Source organism: Ambystoma mexicanum, chromosome 1q, assembly GCF_040938575.1.
Source record: "Ambystoma mexicanum isolate Mex_15411 chromosome 1q, UKY_AmexF1_1, whole genome shotgun sequence".
Classification (NCBI taxonomy): Eukaryota; Metazoa; Chordata; class Amphibia; order Caudata; family Ambystomatidae; genus Ambystoma; species Ambystoma mexicanum.
Window position 1 is genome coordinate 316,912,857 of NC_090922.1, and position 22,322 is coordinate 316,935,178.

A 22,322-nucleotide genomic window follows, 5' to 3' on the forward strand; every position below is an offset into this window, starting at 1 on the left:
CTTGGCATATAAATGGGTCGGGTGAGTGTGACTACTGTAGGATGGTGCAGAGCAGAATGTTGAGTGTGTTACAAAAAGGGGGTTGTTGGCGGTGGGGATAGGATGGGTTTTCCAATAACACTGCAATCTCGAGTTTGCAGTCTCTCTGGCTCCTTGCTTGTCAAGTGTCTCAGGGAGATTTCCTCATAAAGCTGCGCTACACAGCAAATAAATATGGAATAATGGCAAAAAACAATGTTTTGTGATTTCTCACGATTGAACCATCTGTGTTGCATATAAATGGATCCCCATACACATTTTACTGCATACTTTTCCCTCTCAAACATTAATATTTGAAGCAGAGAATAAAGATGCAGTTCAGGACTTCTGTGCTTCATGATGTATCTACATCATTGTGAATAATACCCATTATTCAACTCTATTTGGATTTTTCAGTATATATACACAGATCTTTACTTTTAGAATTATAAATAAACATTTGATTTATTTCACCAAGATGTTGCTTATATCATTTATGTCACAGTCTCATTATGCAACAGCATATGAGATTCTTAAATGTCTTTGATTTTAATGATTTCTTTCTATGACTGTTATAATTGTATGATACATATTCATCATTGAATTTTAGCAATCAACACACCAAGCATTTAAATTCTTGAATTTCTTTTGAAAGTTTCTATAAAAATAACATACACTTAAGCTCCAAAGACATCTTATGTTCAGTATATTCAATGTACAATAATTTAGTCAGCTGCATCACATATAAGTTAGAAGAAAATGCAGAAACACAGGTTCACTCCTCTTCAACCTCTTCTGGTGGAACAACTTCCATGAACATCTGAAGGTACATTGTGATAGGCTCTGAAAGAAAGGAAGCATGTCAAATTCTCATGTCAATAAACTAACATTTATTGATAACCTCTTCTCCACTTGCATGAATCTAAGACTTTGGTCTGGATCCCGGAGACGGGAACAATTTGCCAAATTGTGGACAAACATCAGCGCTAGAACACCACTAGAGTTGTAATCATCACAGTATGAAAGCCTATTGGCATTGCCATATATTATTAAATGGTGCACCCAGGGACACCTTGTTATGTTGTCAATTATTTTGGGTACTGCAAGTTAGAAATTACATTTTGTGTAGGTATATGTGAGTAAGGTTTGCCCAAATTATTTTCCAGTTTGATCACCCTCTCACTTCACTTGTGCAAATAGTCTGCCACATTATTTTGTGACTGAAGAGCCAATACTACAGTTTGTTGCTGAGATGGGAGGATGTGTGGATGTGACTGCCCAGCCCCTCTCATCACCAATTTCATTCCCTATGACCACAGCAACAAAGCTATGAAACACATGTAAGTAATGGTAGTAGAGGTGCATATAACAGTTCCAGTGGTTCCCTACCCAGTCTCCCTTCCACTCAGTCTGCTTTCTTGCTGCAGTGACAATGGCATTGCACATGGCCAGCCTCTCCAACTTCCTCTCCCCCAACCCCTCAGCAACAATACCATAAAAAGTACTTCATGAGTATGAAATAAGATGTATTGGCATAAACATTACATCAGGTACTGCGATGAAATTCGAAATTTCCGCCCAATGATAATGCGGGGGAGCCCATGGAGCTGGGTGCGACCACATGATCTGTAATATAGGGCCTAGTGGACATAAACGGAGAATCCCATAGGCTCACCAGCCTCAGAGAAACCCCCTTTTTTATTTTGTATTGTGATATAGTTCATTCAACTTTACACAGTTAAAAATCCAAAGGAAGTAACTTTTCTTTCCCGGGTACAGTTACATCCTTGGGTTAAGATCCAAAATCATATATTTCATGGTAATATGTGAATGACTTTCACAATCTCTCTCCAAAATAGAGAAAGGTACAAGATGCATGCATGATTATTGGCAGTCATAAATTCCTGCCATAGGAAGTTCTCAGAAAGGACACCCGTCAAGCCGATGGATCGTGTCGCACCCAGTCTTAACTTGTGTAGGGAGGTACATGCAGAAAGCAAATGTGTCAGAGCTTCCAAGACCACCTCCCCACAAAGACAGCAATTCCAAGAAGTGCCAGATAGTTGTCACCAGATGATTTCGAAATTTCTGGTTGCCACCACATTGAATTTAACTTTTAGGTAGATCCAGATTAAATGGTTGCCCAAAAATTGATCAATATAAGTGGGCCGACTCTTATTAAGTAGGATGTGAGACACGTATTCTGCGGCAATGTTTTTTGTGCTCAAATTGACCACTGCTTGTTCATGGTCATATGTAGGCAAGATCTCTTTCATTGCCTTGTTATGTGTTAAGAAAGGTTTATTGATCAAATTCGCTGCTGCCAACAAAGTTTACCCACGTTGCTCGAAGCCATCAGTGCAGGTCTAGCCCAAAAAGCTTCAGCTATTTGCCGTGAAAGAGTAGCAGGTGGAGCATTTGTCAATTGCCAAAAGGTGTTTAAGCAGCCTAGGATAATGCGACTTTGATTAGAAATGACATTGAACTCTAGCAAAATCATCTCTGTTGGTGTACATTGGGGCAACCGCAGCAGGGCTCTCAGCAAGCGTCGCTCTAGTTTAGCTAACTCTTCCAAACTGGAGAGTGACCAAACATCGGCTCCGTACAATAGCAGGGACAGTACTTTGGTCTGATGGAGATTGATCATGGACCCCAGTAAAAATCCTCCTCCTCTATGCGAGAAGGAATGAATACTTCCCATTGACACATTGGCCTTCAGGCTGATGTAATCGAGGTGGGTCTTGCAGCTCAGTTTGGAGTTCAGCTGCATTCCCAGGTATTTGTAGGAACTGACCACCTCCAACTCCTTTCCATTGATTTCCCATGCTCAGGATTTTCTTCTCTTCCTCCCAGTATCGAATACCATGGTTTTTGTTGATTACCAGAGAATTTAATTTTCAATGGCATAGGACGACAGTTTATACAATGTGGCTTGCAGGCCGCCTGGTGTTAAGTTTAAAATTGCCAGATGGTCAGCATATCCCAGCGATTGAACAGTGAGTCACCCAGCTTTGGAAGCATGGTGGACGTGTTGGCCAAAGCCTCTTCCAAATCAGCCAGGTAGAAGTTGAAGAAAATAGGGTCCAGCGTACATCCTTGTTTAAGGCCCGTATTGGTCTCTCCAAGGTGGGGTACCTCCCTGTTGATCCAGCGTGATCTTGATCCGTGTGCCAGAATAAAGGAACATAATCATTCTAAGTAGGCCCTGCGGGATGTTGTACTTCACCAATTTGTGCCAGAGCCTTGTGTGGTCAACCGTGTCAATTGTGGCACTAAAATCAATAAATGCCACATAGACGGGGAGCTTTCTGCTTCTTGCTTGCTGGATAATTGTAGAAATGGCTAATACATTGGTGGCTGTATTGGAGTTCTTACGAAAGCCAGTTTGATTGAGTGGAATAATTTGGAGTTTTTCAGCCCAGTCCTCAAGATCCTTCAGTAACACTTGGGCAAAGATCTTAGCAGGTGCGTCAAGCACGGCGAGCAAGCAGTAATTGTGTGGATCTGCTTGACTACCCTTCTTCAAAATGGGCACAATGATGCTATCCCGCCACAAGTTGGAAATGGACTGTGTGGACTGTGTACATTTCAACAAGCGATGCAAAGCGTGGGCCCAAAGTCCAGGGTCTGCCTTCAGTAGAGAGCTGTCCAGGCCAGATGCCCTAGAAGAATTTAGTTGATCCAATTATTCCGTGGATATAATACGGGCATAGGGCATAGCACCAAGCCCCCTCAGGTGCCTGCCAGCAGATGTTGCTCTCAGAGGAACAGCTGAGAGCCTGAAGGATGTGCCATGTCCAACCCAACTCAGAGACTCCATTCGATGCTACTGACTTATGATCTTTACCACTTATTAATCGCCAGAAGGTTTTAGTATCCTTGGAAAGGGAAGCTGACACTAGCTCTTGCCACTGAAGACAAGTCTCTGTATATTTGTATCGTCTTAGCCATTGATGGTGTTTAAGTTTAACAGCCTTCACCCTCATGGTGTATTCGTCTGGCGGGGCTTCTAGCTCAATTAGAGCCTGTAGTTCTCTTCTCAATGTTCTCTTTCTGACCCAGACGTTTTTGTCGTGGGGTAGTTCGTATTGCTCCCAATGCCAAAGACCTTTCTTCCTGCCAAATTTATGGCGGTAAGTGAACATCCTTGGATTACGGTTATGATCATCTCAAACAAATGGATCTCCAAGAGTGGATTCTCCTCCCCGGCACCGATGTAAATACTTAGTGCCTCTTTCGCCATCGATGTGGCAGAGTTCAAAATTGCGGTCGTTCCAAGTGAATCCATTCCGACATCTATTGAGGCTTAAATTGCGTGTCAATCTCAAAGGGCGCACAATAACTTGTAGATCAAGAAGAGCCATAATTGGAAAGTGGTTGCTCTCTAGACACGGGTAGACACACAGATTCCTCACCAATGTGGGAGAGTTAGCAACAAACATATAGTCCAAAATGCTACTTCCTCTGTGTCCCACTCGGGTGTAGTTAGGTTGGTTATTGGAGGAACAAGCACCATTGACTGCCTTAAAGCCGCATTTAGATAGTAAGCAGGCCCAACTACGCCCCCATTGTTGCGATCTCCGTTTGTGGGATTTGATGGCACTTAAGTCATAAGGCGGCAGCTCACGCTCCGGTGAGTAGTTCTAGTGTTATTGTTGCGTTAAAATCCCCACATAGAATTATAGGGCCCACAAATATCCTCTCCATATTTTTCAGTGAGGTGGCAACACTCTCCGCATAAGGAGGGACATAAATTGAAATAAGTAGTATAGGGTGCATCAACCCATTGTCAGACGGTTGGGAAGATATAGTCCCCATCAAGATGTTTGAAGAGAATATAGAAATCTCAGCCAACTCCAATGTGTTCCTTACTCCTATGACCAGGCCCCCATTTGGGCGACCCTCGGGGCCCTTTTACGTCTCCCGCGTTATTAGGTTCCAGCCGTCCATCACCAATGGTATCAGGTAAAATTATCCCCATATATATGTTCGCCGTAAATAATATCACCGGGAAAAGGTCGCGCGATATTATATGGGTGACCATATATATGGGGACAGGGGCAAAAAACATTTTTTGCGGGGGTGTCCCACGCATGTTCCATGCAATAATGTCACCACAAAAAACGGCAATTTTTCGGCGATATTTTTCCATGACGAGATTTTTGTGTCGACATTATTACATGGAACCTCACCAATGGCACTGTTAGCCAGGTTTCCTGTAGCATGATGAGACTTAAGCCCTCAATGTGATCAAATAGTCCATCCTTCAGAGATAGATGGACATAGACCCTAGTGTTCCAACTTAGGGAGAGTTGACAGCCATTGCCAATGTGAGTCGTCACCCTGGCTCCCTTCTTTCCTTGGTATTTGTTCCATAGATGTATCAATTATATGAGCCAGCTGCATGGCAGGCGGAGAGGGTGTCAACCGATCTCCATCCCTTTCCATTCCGTAATGAAGGGCGTGAATTGGCCCGTTCTGAGATTTTTTTGTATTTGCCTTCACGAAGATTTGTTGATTTCTGTTATTAAACATTCATACCCCTTCTTGTAGAGCGCCTCTTGCTGCTCAATGATATATCCCAGAACTTCTTCCGAATGAAAGTGTATGATTGAAATGACATATGAGGCATCTTCAGAGGTATCGACAATCTAAATGTCACTGCCGTTGATATGTCGCAGAGGGACGATCACATGAAAAAAGTTAGCAACCGTGAACGGTTTAAATAACCATTCTGACACTTCTGAAAGAGACTTTGTATCCATAGGGCTTTATTGCATATGAGCTTGTGCCTGTATGTAGAATTGTGTTGGGAGGCATCAACATTACTCTCCTTACCCATCTCCTCATGACCGGTCAGGGCAAGTGGAGCCAATGTGTTTTGCGCCTCAGGATGTAAAGTCGAATTAGACCGGGGAATGTCAGATGGGCAAAATGCAGGCATAAGCATACTCATCGTATTACTTGATTGCATGGGCATCATCATAATGTCTACAGCAGAAGCATGTATACCAGAGCCCACGGCAGGCTTTGCAATTGTCTTAAGGATATTACAGTGGCTAGCAGCAGTCTCACCCATCACCTCCACCTCAGGGGCAAAAGTCACTGCGCAGTTGGAAGGACCCCTTATCTCTGTTGAGTTGGAGGTTTTAACCACTGCTTGAGAGCAGTGTTCGCCACTGATGTTGCTTGCGGGTGCGATAACGTTTGTCAACTCAGCCGCAGCCAACTTTTTTCTTTTTAGGCTTTTTTTCTCCTCTAGATCTGGATACATAACAGCCTGCTTACCAGTCTTCTTTTTCTTTCTCATATACCAATTGTTAGCTTCTGGCACTGGCAGAATTTCCTCTCTAGCATCTATGGCAGGCTTAGATTGAGTTAGGGCTTTGGTAATCGCTGTAGCCATCTCTCTCAAGGTTTCAAGAATCATTTTGCTGTTTTTAATGTTTGTCGTAGAAGTTCTTGCTAGCGGGTAAGATGCTTTCAGGAGTCCATTGACAGGGTGAGCAATTCTATCCACCTTTTCCTCCAGCATTTCTAATTTGGCAGCAGTGCATTCCGTTTTTTCCAAAAGTGAGATCAGCATGGATCCCAGAATGGAAAACATTGCGCCAGAGGAGTTGCTGTCTTCAAATTCTAAAGACTGAGGGCTTCCCTGCACGGCCGCTTCACTAGCTTCTGCTGATATGTTAGATCTTAGTAAGCAGGAAATTGAAGGCGTAGATGAATGTTTTATTGAAAAGTTCAAACTAGTGACACTGTTGACACTGTCTTCTAGTTTGGAAGTATTCAAACTTGGGAGGTTGATGTCGGTTTGAATCTGAGAGTCCCTGCAAAAGCATTCTATCTGGTCATAGTGCCCAGAACTAGTCAAATGCTGCATCCATGGCGCTTCAACAATAGGAGGGCTCTTGAGTGTGACGACATGCGCAGATGAAATCGGCGTAATGAGTGCCTGGACCATATTTTCAATAGTCTTTGATCCAAGGCACAAGACAGATGCCTCGAGATCAGTGGTTAGATCAAACCACACATCTGTTAGGGGCTCAGTATTCTCTTTACATACATTAGTCTGTACAGGAATGTCTGTGCGTTGGACACAAAAGATTTACAGGCTTCCTCTTCCGTCACAATACGTTTTTGCCCTTGATTGGAGCGTAACTGCCTCTTTCCGAGTGCAAGGCGTTTGGCTGGGAGGGCTGTAATGGCAGTCGGAGCTCAGCGCTTGGGCATGCTACGTATGAATCAGTAGAGAATTGTTTACTGGTATGGCAAAGCTGGCACTCACATTCAGTAGACAGCACTATTGCCTGATGGGACTTGATGATCAGCAAGTGGAATTATCGGCAGTGGTTTCACGTTCTCCAGCCGTACTGCGGCCCGACGCCCAGACACAAAGACACTCCGTCGCACTCTGCCTCGGCTCTGCCAAGTGTCAGGGTTTTTTGTGGACTGCGTCTCCTGCAGCACAGTAGAGAGTGTTGAGAGACTGCACTGATTCAGGAGACACGAAGACACTCTGTCGCGCTCCATCGCACTCCGCCTCTGCGACGCCGGGTGTCGGGGGTTTTGTGGAATCCGCCTCCTGCAGCACAGTAGAGAGAATGCACTGATTCAGGAGACATCAAGACACTCCATCACACTCTACCTCGGCTCTGCCGGGTGTCAGTGTTTTTGTGGACTCTGCCTCCTGCAGCACAGTAGAGTCTCTAGAGAGACTGCGATTCAGGAGACACCAAGACACTCAGTCGCATCCTCAGAGGGGTGAAGACCCCTGGCAGGTGGAGTACTTCAGATATGAATCACAGACCGTAGGCTACAGTGACAACATGACACCTAACAAGCTTTAAAGAATTACACCACTGGCCAGAGAGGGGGTACGTCAGTAGTCCCTTACCTATTAAAGTGCTTCCTGAACCCCATACTCTCCACAGTTAAGGGGTTTATCCGTTGAGTACAAGAATCCTGCTACCTTATGGTGCTAAACCCAACACCCCAAGTCTAACCTGCAGTTCCTCATCCAAAAGCCCACCACTGTGACTCCCTCAATGACATAAACCTGTGTGGGACTAGGCTGTGCATCAGAAGTTACTTGTGGTTTTCCCCCTTCAAGTATGCCATAACATTGTGATACCAGGACTTGTGGGACAGCGTCATAAGCAAAATATATGCAAGGGCAGCAGAACCCATGAGGGAACATGAGAACACAGGGCCCTACATCTCTGAACACTTCGGCATAGAACAATGGTTTGATACTCTGTAAGTTCAAAAGAAGGGCTTCAGCTTCCATTTTCAGGCCCGTGAACAGGAGTAATGAATGGTTGCAGGCGTGGAGAAAGACTGGAGCTAAGAGATGGCTGTAGGTGGTAGAGGGACCAGCGGTAGCGAACACAGCGACAATGTGGAAAACAAAATGTCGGAGAACCCTTTTAAGGTTTGATCCCCGGAGCTACACTGAGATGTGTGGACCAACGAGATATAGTTGCAAAGCCCCATTTGTATCTCAATGCAATAACTGCACTCAGATTGTTGAGCTACACAGCTGAGCATGGTTCTGTGCGTTTATGGGAATTTAGCATGGATCTGCAGTACTATAAGGGCAGTATATATATTTATTATTGTAAATTTCAGTTTTTTACTAACTTTTATTTTACTTTTCTTTTCATCTGTTTCCTTACTTCTCACTCTCATGTATCATTTATGGCCTGATTCATGAAGCGTTTTCCTATGGGATTGCGCTATTATAAACTGCTTCTGTGAATCAGACCCTCAGTCTTATCACATACATGACCATGTTACAAAGCGCGAAATTCATCTATTGTTCTCTTTTCAATACCGTCATCTTCATCTTTCCTATATTAGGGCATCGATTTTGCATTAAATGTGTTGCCTTGACTTAGTCTTAAGCGACCGCTAGAATGTTTCAGCATGTATTATGTTGTTGTTGTGATAGACATGAAGAATTCTCCTCTTTATTTCAACAGTAGCTTATCGAGATAGTCTATCACAGCACAGGTCCCCCAGCATGTAGGTATTGCCCGACAAAATTGCAAGCCACCACCAGTCTTCCATGGTTCCATTTAATGGAGCAAACTTTCCCAAGTGGATGTTTCTTTTATTTATTTTTTATCACCAAATATTCCATTACTAAATGCTTTATGGACTCAACTGTGATGTTACTGAATCGACAGCGGTTATTTAAAGTGTTCTCATATTCTTTTAGAAATAACATCCTTAGTTGGTAGAACATTTAGACGAAATCGCAGAAACTGACCTCAATGGTAACTTGATGGCAACTTTTCCAGATATGTTGGGATTTGATTTGCTCCTCGGGTCTCACCCGCCTAGATTTAAACTGGAGACATGTTTAACTCTGTTATTGATAGTATTGATCCAATCACATTTTTTGAGCTTTTCCTTTACGGCGCACGGATTTCCCTGAAGTGTCTGAATGTTGGATCCAACATGCGCCAAGTATGTATAGATCTTAGTGTCCACTCTTTTAATAGGTCTTGATATGGCCTTTTCAGATTCGGATATAATATTTGATAGGGAATTGCTGATGATTTCATTGTCATTTTTCTCAACATTGATAATGATTTCAGTGGCAAATAGGGACTGCAACCCAAGTTTGCATCGAATGGCGGAAATTGATATATTTTTTGGTAGACGAAGAACTTTGCGCCAGAAGTGACCATCCAACACATTCCAAGTGACTCCATTGACCTTTAACCCAGCTTCACTGCCCAAGGTTATTGTGGCCACTAACTTTTGTTGATAGAACATAATCACTGGTTTGAGTCTAAAATACATTTCCCAAATTCTGCATGTAATTTTGCTCCTTGCAGCTTTAAGTTCTTCATTTTCATTTTCAATTCCTCTGTCCACTGCCATTCTCTTATTGATTTGTTGAAGAGAATACCCAGATATCTAATGTTATCTCTTCTATCAAGTTGTTTGCCGGCTGTGAACCATTTGAAGTTTTTCCCTTTTTTTCCAAGATTTAACCAAAAGTGACAATTTTAGACTTTTCAACATTTATTTCCAGGTCATTTTTTTGTAGGTAAGCCTCCAGGTTATTAAGTAATCACTGTAGCCCTATTTGGGTGCTATCGACCAGCACTAAGTCATCAGCTTATGTTGCCCAACTTATCTGATGCTCGTTTATTCGGGGTGGAAACGAATTACCCTCTAGTAACGCTACTGTCAGGTCCGCAATATACAATTTAAGAATCAATGCTGCTAAGGGGCAACCCTGCTTGATGCCTCTTTCAGTTGTTATAGTATCTGTCAGCTCTCCTTCAGCATTAATTCTCACTCAAATTGATGTATTAGAGTGGAGTTGTTTAATGGCTTGTAGTAAGTCAGGGGGATAGTCCCACTTCCTCAGTTTTATCCATTAAATGCTTCTGTTTACGATATCCAATGCTTGACGCAGATTGACAAATGCCAAGAACAAGTTTTTACCATTTTTCATCGTTTCAAGTTTCAGCAAGTTGAGTAATATCAAATTCAACTCAACCCTGACTCCTTTGGTAAAACCTGTTTGTCATCTACAATTTTTGCGTCAATCGCCCATTTTGCTAGTCTTTTTTGAAAAAAGATGCAAAGATCTTTCCAATGATGTCTAACAAGGCAATCGGATGGTAGCTGGTTGGATCTGCTTGATCTCCCTTTTTGAAGATCGGCACAACTACCGCCAATTTCCAAGTTGCAGGAATTTTCATTGTCAGCAAGATTTGTCTAAAAAGCATTTTGATAAAAATAGGCCATTGCACTTTATTCTTTTTTAACATTAAGTTGGATAGGCCGTCCGGGCCTGCTGCACCAGAGTTCTTTAGTATTGAAATTGCATCCTCTATTTCCTTTTTGGTCTAACATACGTTCGAGAGAATTGTCTTCTCTATGCATGGTTCGGTGTCTTCGAGTGCAGGTTTCTTAAATACGTTTGAGAAGTGTTTAACCCATGTACTGCATTAACTCCTACATTCATAGTCGCCTTCTTGGTTAAAGAGCCCTTGTTTATTATTGCCCAGGATTCTCTGCTCCTACGTGCACATATTAGTTTTAGCATTTCTTTGGCTCGTTCTTGATCTCAAATAGCTTTGAATGAGATCAGCCAGTTCTGATATTTTTGCCGCTGCTTTTTTTGTTGTTTCATGATAAAGTTGCATGGAATTGCAGGATTTAAGCATTGTGATGTCGTGATGCATTGTTTTCTTCTCTTCGACTACCTTTTTGGTGTAGTGATATCTATGTTTATGGTGATCTACTCCAAACCCACTTCCTGTTCTTTTAAATTGTGATAATGGTGGGCCATAATCAAGGTTTTTTGCACCATTTATACCGCCAGTTGAGAATTCCATTATTAAATTAATGATGTCCTTCCGGCTTATTCATAGACGATTTAAACCTTGATTTATTTCCAGCTCACCCAGGTAATGATCACCGAAAGGTAATTGTATAGTTTCCCAAGTCATGTTTACAGCATCATGATCGCTGTTTTTCATCTTCGTTATTGCCAGATTTTTGATTTTATGGGAGACATTTTTTGAAGACCAGATGGAATCAAGAGTTCTATGCAGCCGTTCCCGTGCCATGTGTGTTATGCCGGAATGTGTCCTTTTGTCTGTCCATTCAGAATTTCACAACCCCTATGGCCAATTTATGCATCCAACGTTTGCCTCGGCAGTCTTTCAAAAAATGTGTTTATATCTTTTAGTTGGCCTTTTTCATCAACCCAAGAGAAATTCAAGTCACCACACACGATTATGTATGGGTTGTGCAATTCCAAAATACAGTCATCAATCAGTGTCATAACTGACATAATGAATTTCCCAGAAGATATTTTTGCAGGGTTCCAGTATGTATTCACAATCAGCAACTGCTCTCTGGTATTGCTGTCGTTGTAAGTAAATTGTATTGTTTTACTTTGAAAAAATATATTTGTGTTTGATGAATTAATTACAGCCCAATACGCATTGTCTTCGACCATTGTTTAAAGGCCAGAAAATGGACGACCAGTCGCATTCTTAATTGCTCTATTAAGTAGCACTCTATATACTTCACAAACTGGTGTTTCACGCAACCAGGTTTCCTGGAGGCATATCAGTGCGTATTTTCCTTGCTTTAATTCATCCCCTTGAAAAAAATGCATGAAACCTTGCGTGTTCCAGGATATTAAGGATGTCTCCACATAGGTTTTAGTTGCTTTTTGCTAATATTGTTTGAAGCGTCTTTCTTTCAAATCTGTTGATCTTACTTATCCTCTTGAAGTCTGTTAACATCACGATCAGCTCTTCGTCTCTCATATCTATCCTTGAGAGTAAGTCTTCTTTGTTCGTTCTCGGACAGTCTATTTATGTTTGATGGCCTACTACTCAGAGCTTTATCAGATTGTCCCTTAGCTGGGTCTGTGTACCCACTTAACCCGTAGCCAAATGTTAGCAATTGATTTCTGGCAGCTCTTAATGGACTTTCGATCAATTGAGAGTGCACATGAAGTATCACCCAATCTGATCGATTTTCTGCTGCATATTCCACTATGTTAATATCTTCCGTCTTGATTGTTCTCAATGAGGGTACACAATGGAGAGGTTTCATGATGTTTTGTCTGTTAAGATTCACCTTGTTCTTTTCACGCAGGTTATTTTGAAGTAGCAATTTCCTAGAAGAATGAAGATTCGCACTATGTGCAGGCTTAACCTGGAAATCTGTGACTCCACCAATGTGGTTTATGGCATAAAATGCCCTTGTGGCATCTATTACGTATGAATTACATCACGTAAAGTCAAAACATGTTGGATGGAGCACACATCAATCGTAAGAACCAAGAATTTTAAATCCCCATTAGCAAGTCATTTTTTGGATGAGAGACGCACTATAGCGCAGAGGAAATTCTTAATTTTAGAGAAAGTGACTATCCCAAAGAGAGGAGGCGATAATATGAAAAGACTGTTGCAGAGGGAGATTAAGTGTATAGAGGATCTAGATGCATTGATCCCGAAGGGTATGAACACTGAGTAGGATTTGTCATGTTTTCTGTTGGTCATGAATTAGATTGTGAACAGATCAGAGGCGACAGAGGAGTAAAATTTGATACATAGGATTTAATAGTGGAGCCATCTAGAGGGGGTTGTAAATACTGTAACTGAAGCCCTGCTCTTGGAGGAATGAAATAATCAGGTAGTATGATGTTGTTACATTTATGTTGAGAAATGGAAGAAGTAGTAGATTACCAATGGGGAGAATTATGAATGCTGATTGAGAATTGTAGTGCTGCAACCGTAATTGGGACTGCTGGAGCTACGACACTAACGAGCACAAGGAATGGTGTCAGACTGGGGGAATAAGAGCAGGGAACAAGAGCGGATTGATAATGGAGCCCATGTAATTCCTGGACTTCTAAGAACATTAGAAGTGATTACGGCAACATCAGTAACAGGATGTACAGTATACAGAGAGACATAAGACCTATTTATGTTGTATTTGTGATGGTGGAAATACACACCATTGAAAGTATATGATGATATTAACATGTGCACTGGAGAATTTGTTAGGAAATAGGAGAAAGCTGCAACAGAATAAGAGATCTATATAGATGCTGGCGACAGGAAATAGGCTAAAATGACCACCCTGTTAGCGGGAGCCGAGTCTCGTTCTCTGAGAAGTGGTCTCTATGGACACCAAACAAACATATCTGCGGATGCGGGGGCACCCGATTGGTGTACCTGGTGGATGCCTCGTGTTCCTCATGAGACAGAGATTGATACAGTAAGTAGTGGGAGAGCGAAGGGAGAGTGAGTTCTTGAAGATAAACAATGACAGTGATGGGGGGATTTGCATTTCTATATGGAAGAAGAACGTGAGAGGGACACCGAGTCGTGTTGCAAACCGTGGGAAATGTAGTCTGACACATTGTCGGGTAAGTTCGAGACAATGAGATTTTTCAACAAACGGACTGTAAATTTAAGTCTTTCTAAACTTAGGGCTATGATTGGACAAGATGATAAGTGTGTACTGTTGGTTTTTGTTTTTAGGTTAATGGAGAACGTGAGTGCTCAAGGAGAGTTGGAGGTGGGTGATTGACATGGTTTAGTAAAACATTGGCAGTGATATTGCATGAGCAAGAGATTAATTGTTTAAAAGGAATTGGAAGTAAGTTAGTCTTTGTTATTTGTTTTGTAGAAAAAGTAAATATCATAAAGGATATAGAAGCCGCATCAGTGTAGCCCAAGAAGAATGGTAGCGAGAATTACCCGAAACGCATCAACAACAACATCAAAAAGAAAACAAATGCTGATTTAGATGTTCTGTTTTGATGTATAAAAACTCATGGGGCCTCATTACAAGGTTGCCGGTCCGGTAACAACGGTACTGGTAAGCTTGCCAGTACCGTTATTACCGGACCAGCAAACTACAAGGTCTACTCGTGGGTGCCTTTCAGCCCGGTAGGAACGGCACCCGCGAGCAGACCTACATGGTAGCACCGGCACCGTTAATAATGGTACTGGTGCTACCGGCCTCCCCATTCCCATTGAGTCCTATGGGACTCAAATGGGAATGGTGAGTCATTTTTACTGGCACCCGGCGAAGGGGAATTACCGGGTCCGGCAGGGCCGGAATGCCCCGGTACATCCCCATTGCCGGGTGCTGGTAAAAAATTTTACTGGCACGACTACTGCCTCAGTTATGACCCCCATGATGTGGACATAGTCGAATTAGAGTTGAACAGGATATTCGAAGAATATGGCAGATATGTCAACAATGTTAAGTTAAGGAAACATTTAGCGCGATTATGATTCTACTTATTTAATATGTTTAGATAACTTGATCAATAAAATCAAGAGCCTTTGATGTGAAAAAGAAGACATGAATATGTATTTTGGGAGTTGATGTTAAAGAATATATATTTTGAGGACAGCAATTACAGCTATTGAAATACAAGAAATGAGATTGATGGTGCAGATTCTCAATTAAGAGTGCACTGATATTCGATGTTGGCAACAATGTTTTTTTGGTGGATGGCTTGTGCGGGACTCGAGGCAGGGAGTTCTATCTTGGAAACATTAAGTGAAGTGTTGAACGAATTATTTACCTAACACCCCAAATCGATAAAATCATTATTGAGTTGTGCACCCTTCCTCCTCTCTGTGATCACATACCTTCTCACTAACAGGCATTATCATCACATTGTAGACTTGATGTGGCTTTTAAGAGTACATTATTTTCCTAGTTCGTGTCCTCATATTGACACAATTATCATCGTCCACATGTGTGCAGCAGCTATTATCATAGATGCCTTCCTTCATGCAGTGTTGCACTACCATCATGTATTACTTAATTGCATCATAATATAATTCATAATACATATTATCTACCTCAATTGCATAACCTCTTATGTACAGAGTACAACCACTTTATGTATCGCATATATGGCTCTAGCACACATAATGGGATCTATGTGATCACTGCGCCACCTGTAACTGCGATGGCCAAAATGCAGACGCCAGTTACGGGGCGGCGCAGTGATCAGATCGATCACTTTGCCTGCTTCCCCCGGTCTGCATTACCCCTCCCAACCCACCACTCCACCTACCTTTAGGGCGGCACACTTATGTGTGTGCCGCCTGCACTCTGCAATACCTGCGGTGTCAGATCCTCCCACTAACGTGGGTTGGAGCTGACCCTGCAGGGTGCTTTTCTTTTTTTTTCTTACGTGTCCCCCGCTTTCCAAAATGGTAAGCAGGGGGCAACCCCCGACCCCCATTACAGCGTCCAAGTAGAGCGGGGGACACCGCCGCAACCTCCGCTCTGGCGCAGTAAATGTCACCCTCATTTTGTGCGCCTCCAAAGTCGCAGTGAATACGGGGGCACACAAAGAGGGCAACATTTTGGTACAATACCCATATAATGTACTGTTTAACATGCAATGTTTATAAATTGGGCATGCAATATGCATGTAGAGTAATGCACTGTTTAGCATGTAAATGTCTGCAAGATGTGCATGCATTGTGCATGCAAAGTAATGTATAGCCCTCTGATACGGGCAGTGGCTGTGTGGATTGATGGACGCAGTATGTGCAGACAATGGACGTTTTTACTTACTGAAGGACAGGGCATTGCAGGTGACTAGGCTTCAGGGGAAAGGCTATAAAAGGAGTTCATCATTTGATGGTGAAATGTAAGAATTCTGCCAATCAAGCCAATGAATGGCCTGCACGATACTCCTTTGACACATTTATCACTAGGATAGTCAGACTTATTAAACCTCGCTAATTAGGAGCTTTGGAACTATTAATCTGGTTACGTATCCAATTTAGCATTTGATTTAGATAAAACCGTTGCGCCATTATTATATGAGAGGGGGAGGAGTCACAATGGGTGCTTGCTATCTCTTATCCCCTTCCTCATCTTAAAAGTGGAAAGTGAATGTCTTAACAATAACTCTATCAAAGGAGGCTCGTCCACGTTTGCGGCAGTGAGTCATTTCTCAGGCGTAAGAAGGATAGTCGGGCCTCATTACGGGTGAACCGGGCAGGTATAAATGCTGGAAAAAATGCTGGTACTACCGACTCTGGTATTTTTATTGGACCGGCTCACTCCGAGACTGCTGGTATGGGCAGTGAACTACTGACAGGCCTGACCTACCAGGAGTTCTTCCCCTTAACGGCAGCAAAATGATCACCGGCACTGTTAACAACATTGCCAGTGATTCAGTAGTTCCCATTCCCATGGAATCCATGGAATGGGAATTTACCGCTGTTGCCGGCACCCGTAATATCCTTGTAACACTGGGATATCGAGCGCTGGTAACGGTAAGGTGAGTTTGACGGTTAACTGCCGGTAGTACTGGTGGGTTATCTGCAAACTCGTAATGAGGCCATAGTCTTCTTCGAGGAACTATTTATTCAACCCACTATTTCGTAGGTGGACCCACTACAAGATCCAGACAATGATGCCAAAAAGCAGTGCAACCCAATGGATATAATTCCTTTGACCTTCCTTCCTCCTTGTTTCCGCTCACATTCATCTATCACACAGACTATTCCCGAATTTGCCACGTCTTGGCCTCTATTGTATGCAGTCCCAGTATTACTATGCTGGTGTTCGTTAAGTCTGAGATATTTATATGCATTCTCAGGAAACAAAAGCCTCACACTTCAAGGGATGGTTTGAGCACTCATTGAATCCTTCATGCAGTCCTGTACTACAATTCAAAATATTCTGGGCCTCATTCCAAGTACACTGATGCAGGTAAAAACAGTGCTAATGCAACAGTAATTCTGTTACTGCTGCATTGCCGTACTACAAGTCTGGTGCTAAGGTGGAGTATTTACCCCCACAAAAATTGGTAGAATTACTGCCAGTGGAGTAACCGCCAGCAGTAATCGCATGAAAATATCCTTGGAGTCCACAGACTCTGAAAATGGGGATTAGTACTACCCTGCCACCACTTGTAACCCCGCGGTACACCCACAGGAACAAGTGGCAGTAACGGTAATTGAGTTTGGTGGTCATTATGCAGATTTACTGTTGAATTACCACCACACCCGTAATTAGGTCCTCTATATTTAACCTGCCCTCAAGTAAATTCCCCCTTATCTACAGGCACATTCGAACTTAATACCTTTCTGCACAGTTCTTTCACGCTCCAAACTCACTGGAGCCTCATACACACAAGCTTTCACAATCATTGCCCCCTCATTTTACCTACTAGCTGGTGCCTTTTCCCTGCTTTTATTTGCTGGCGTGTTTCTTTTTCTCTTCTCTCCTCTTTTCCCTTTCCTCGCAGACCCTTTTCTGGAAATCCCTGGCGAGGGTAAAATATGCTTTTCGGACAAGCCTAGGTGCTCTAAGGCTACTACAGTGGTGATTTGGCGCATTATCAAAAACACTTATAACAATTCGTATTCTAATTAGAAATCTTAACTTGTTTAAAAAGGTATGTCTTTAAAAGAGATTGTGGTGCACATTAAATTACAAATATCATACTACGTGTATTTACTTTAAATGAAATATACTTACTTGTGATTTTTTGGGCCCATCTCAGCTTGTAGTGAACAAAGGGAAAATAAACAATGAGTCCACTTAAAATAAATAAAATACAATAGAGGTATTCCAACGCAGGCGAAGCCACAATGGGTGCCACAACCAGGTAAGCGGCGATTAGGACCACAATGAAAGGAATGATAATTGGTATCTGAAAAATAAAAAGCATGAAAATTAGACGTTGACATTTAGAAAATCAATGTTAATTTTAATGGACAGTGTTTTAAGTATTATATAATGCATTTATTTTAAATAGTAATGCCACTACCTCCCTCTTCTTGTCCTATAACCAGTGCCTTGATGCCCACGGGCTAAGTGCGCTTTACAAATGTAAAAATAAATGTCCATGATTTTCATGCTCTATAGATATTTCTAAAATATGAATTATGTTCGTTTGGAGGTGGTAATAGATGAAGTTAAGGGCCTGCCAGGCAGACTTTTTTCTGCCTGTTAGTAAAAGATAAGCATATGGTGACCTTATGCGCGCTGCCTTTGCAGCACTCGTCTTTATCATAATCCCTCTGCATTGTGACTCATTCCTGCGATGAAGAGTCAGTGAGGGGAAAATGGGTTTTGAGGGTCCATGACAGTGAAGTGGGTGGGGGTGGTGTGAGTAGGGGCGCCAGGCATACCGGGAAGGGAGGCTGCAGGCACAGGTAAGAGTGTGAGGGTGCGGCTAGGAAGGAGGATGAAGGGGGTTCATGCTACCTGGGCCAAAGAGGTGGGGGGGAAGTATGAGGAATGAAGAGGCGATCCCCCTCAGAAGAAGCAGGTCAGGGTGGGACAAAGGGAGGAGCTGGAGAAAGTGCTCCATGGCATTTGCTGTGCCGGAAGGGCCTGTGCAGGGCCATCTTTAGGAATTTGAGGGTCCGGGGCACAGAAACCTTTGTCCCCCTACCCAGCACTCCTCCGAAACAAAGAAATGAAGGGAACCTAGAATCTCTGGTCGTGCCCCTCTCCCCCCAATGTGATCAGACCCCATAGCTTGACATGCTGCCCTGCATCACTCAAAATATGTGTGGGTACACCCTTGCAGTCCTCTTACACTCTGAACACTTTCTGGAATCAGAATAATAAACAATTGACATTTCAAGGACAATATAAGCAGTCCAAGCCTGAGTATGCGGGCCTAAGACAGCAGTGCCTAGAAAATGCCTATCTAATAAATATTCACAAGCCAAAACTGTTGGTCTTGCCAATGCTTGTTTTAAACTGGCCTTCAGTGCAAGGGCAAGCATACTGCTTATAAACCAAGTGGCTGAAGGCACACTTGGTAAGATTTGTTTATTGCACCAGTTGTAAATTTACAGCTGCAATTAATCCATTAACTCTACTGTTTAATGTTACTACTCAACAAAGCTAGCTCAAAGAGATCCTGTGATCAAGGGTTTTAGGTGAGAAGGAGCCGGTAGTGGGTGGGAATGGCCACTCTCTGTCCGTAAAGCGCTTCGCTAAACAAAGGGCCGGAAGCCGATCTCTTTTTTCAGCTGGCTCCCTCTTGTGGAACAGCCTCTCCCTTCCTCTTTGTCTTGAGGAGGACTGCCTCATATTCTGGAAGCTCCTCAAGACTTTCCTCTTCACATGTCATATGTCCCGAAGGACATATGTCTTCATATGTCCTTCGGGGGCCTGGCCTTCCACACGCTTGTCGCCTCAGCGTCTGCCTACTCACAGCACTTGCCTCGGCACTGTAGTATTATTTAGCGTGTTTTTGGAGTGCAGCGCCACTGCATGGGATCAATGTATTGCTATAATACGGTACAGCAAGCCATGTGTTCCCAATGTAACATATGGACGTGTAAATGAAGACAGGCTACACATGTTAAAAACAAACCATTTTTTTCACATTTAAAAGTGCACATTTTTTTTCTCTTCTCAATTGAAATGTCTCACTCATAGAGACACATTAGATACTTAATTATTTAACCTAACTAACAAATACTAACACGATTTTAACTCAATATTATAATGTGTTCTCCATGTGCAAAATGAGGCAGGCTGAGATTCATTTTAAATGCGCATTCAGAGATTATTTTTTTTTCTCTCTCTTTGCCCTGCCACGGTCTTTGCAGGAAGCAATAGCAGGAAATTAGTTGATACAGTTGCCTACTGTAAAAGTGAGCTATTGTTTAAAGAAGGAGGGTATGGCATGATGGACTTTGATTGGGTACACGTCATTTTAAGGGTTGTGACAGAGGTTTCTTGAAGCAGCTCGGGGAGAAGGAGAGCTAGTGGACATTTTGCAGAGCTTCAGTGAAGACTTGGCTGGAGTTGCTGTGGGGTTGCCTGGCTGGGCTGCTGGGAGGCGTTGTTCCAGTGCACTGCTGACCTTCGGAGACTGGGGTTCCAGTCAATTAGCACTGGCTTGAGAACAGAAGATTGCAGATTGGAACTGCATGTTCTCGCTGGGTGCTTTAAAAAGAAAACCCTGAGCCACTTATTGGAGGCGACCAGCCAGGAGATTTCACATGCTGAAAAGCTACAAATTGCTGGTAATTATCTCGTACAAGTTAAGGGAGTGATGTGTGCATGAAGTCTATTTTAGGCAGGCAGCGTAGCGATAATTACTATTGGGGAAGCACTGTGTTTAAATGCCACATTATAATGTTGCCATCTAAATGCAAGTCAATTGATGTACTGTTTTTTTAATTATTTTATTGTTGCAAAGAACTTAATGAAATGCCTTGTAGTTTTGCAATTGTTTCTCTTCTGTTTATTCTAGAAAAGACTGCCTCGCAAAGCTGGTAATGTATAATTTTGAAATGAAACTGGTATAAATCACAACCTGTGTAAAGGTTTTTTTTTTTGCTTCTGTCTTTCTCTGGTGCATTTAGCCCATGTCACATAACTGTCACTTAACTCTCGCTCTGCAATCAAACATTCCTCTGATATCTGTCACCTTCTTGAGGAACTGGACCTGGATGTCCTCGGTCTCACTGAGACATGGTTCACAGCCAGCTCTGTCACCAGCTTTGACACACTCCTACCTGACGGTTACAAGATCCTCTCCGTGCCTAGGCACAACCGTGCAGGGGGGGGTGTGGCCCTTATCTTCCCTGAGTGGATTCCTGCCACTGTCATTCCTACGCAGATCTACTTCTCTTTTGAGTGTCTTGTCTGCCGACTCTCTCTCTCTCCTAACCATTCCCTTACAGTGGCTACTATCTATCGGCCACCTGGTCAAATTTCCTCCTTCCTCTCTGAGTGGGCTGACCTCTCCTCCTCACTCCTGGCCTCAACCACTAAACTCCTCTTCCTTGGTGACTTCAACATCCACCTGGATGCCTCCTGTCCCCCCTCTGGACTCTTTCGTGACCTCTGCGACTCTCTCTCACTCTCTATTCTCCCGTCTGGGCCTACCCATTCTGCAGGGCACACTCTTGATTCTCTGATCTCTTCTGACCTTCCCCTCTCCGTCCCTCTCTCCACTCCTCTCTCCTGGAGTGATCACTTTCTCCTATCCTCCCACCTCACCCTCCCTACCCCACAGGCAAAGCCACCCTCATCTCTGCCAACCGCCTTCTCGGTCATCCGACCCATGAAGCGCGTGTCAATTGAGGCTTTCGCTGCCACCTTCTTGCCCCCCCTCCCCCTTCGGCTGACTCCCACCCTGACACAGCCCTCTCCACACTCCACTCTGCTATATCTGATTGTCTTGATATCCTTGCCCCTGTCATGAGAATCCGCCTGAAGCCTAAAGTCAAATGCAACTCCTGGTATGACTCGGATCTCGTCACCCTAAAACGCAAGTGCAGGGTGGCAGAGAGGAAATGGCGTGCTTCATGTACATCCTCTGACAAACTGGCCTGCCGCCTGCTCCAAAGGCAATACCGTCTCTCCGTTCTCACCAAGAAGAGAGCCCTTATCCAAGCCCGCATCTCTGCTGCATCTAACAACTCGGCCGAACTCTTCAAAATCTGCAAGGAGCTTGCCAACCCTGCTGCAGTCTCTACCTCTCCTGTCCCCTCCCAGGCCCTCTGCACTGCACTGGCCTCTCACTTCGTCTCTAAAACTCAGGACATCCTGTCCACACTCTCCTCCTATCACCTCCCTCCATCTCTTCCTGGCTCTCCCTCTGGCCCTTCTGCAGCCACCCCTCCTCCCTCCTTCTCTGCCTTTCCCCTTTTTTCTGCTGACGAGGTTTCCAGACAAGTCCGATCTATGAAAGTCTCGTCTAAACAGGGTTACCCCTGCTCCTCCAAAACTATCAAGGACCACATCGATTCCCTGGCTCCTGCCCTGGCTGATTTTTG

The 22,322-nt window shown here is 43.3% G+C and overlaps 1 protein-coding gene across 1 annotated transcript in view; it reads right to left on the bottom strand.

The window, feature by feature from the left end:
- Nucleotides 1–469: 469 nt before the first annotated feature.
- Nucleotides 470–22,322, bottom strand: part of SLC7A9 (solute carrier family 7 member 9) — a 659,969-nt gene continuing 638,116 nt past the window's right edge. The window contains exons 12-13 of the mRNA XM_069639081.1: nt 18,046–18,220; nt 470–861 (exon numbers count right to left, since the gene is read on the bottom strand). Of these exons, the coding sequence (XP_069495182.1) occupies nt 794–861; nt 18,046–18,220 (243 nt within the window). The 3' untranslated portion in view covers nt 470–793. The remainder of the gene's footprint in view (nt 862–18,045; nt 18,221–22,322) is intronic.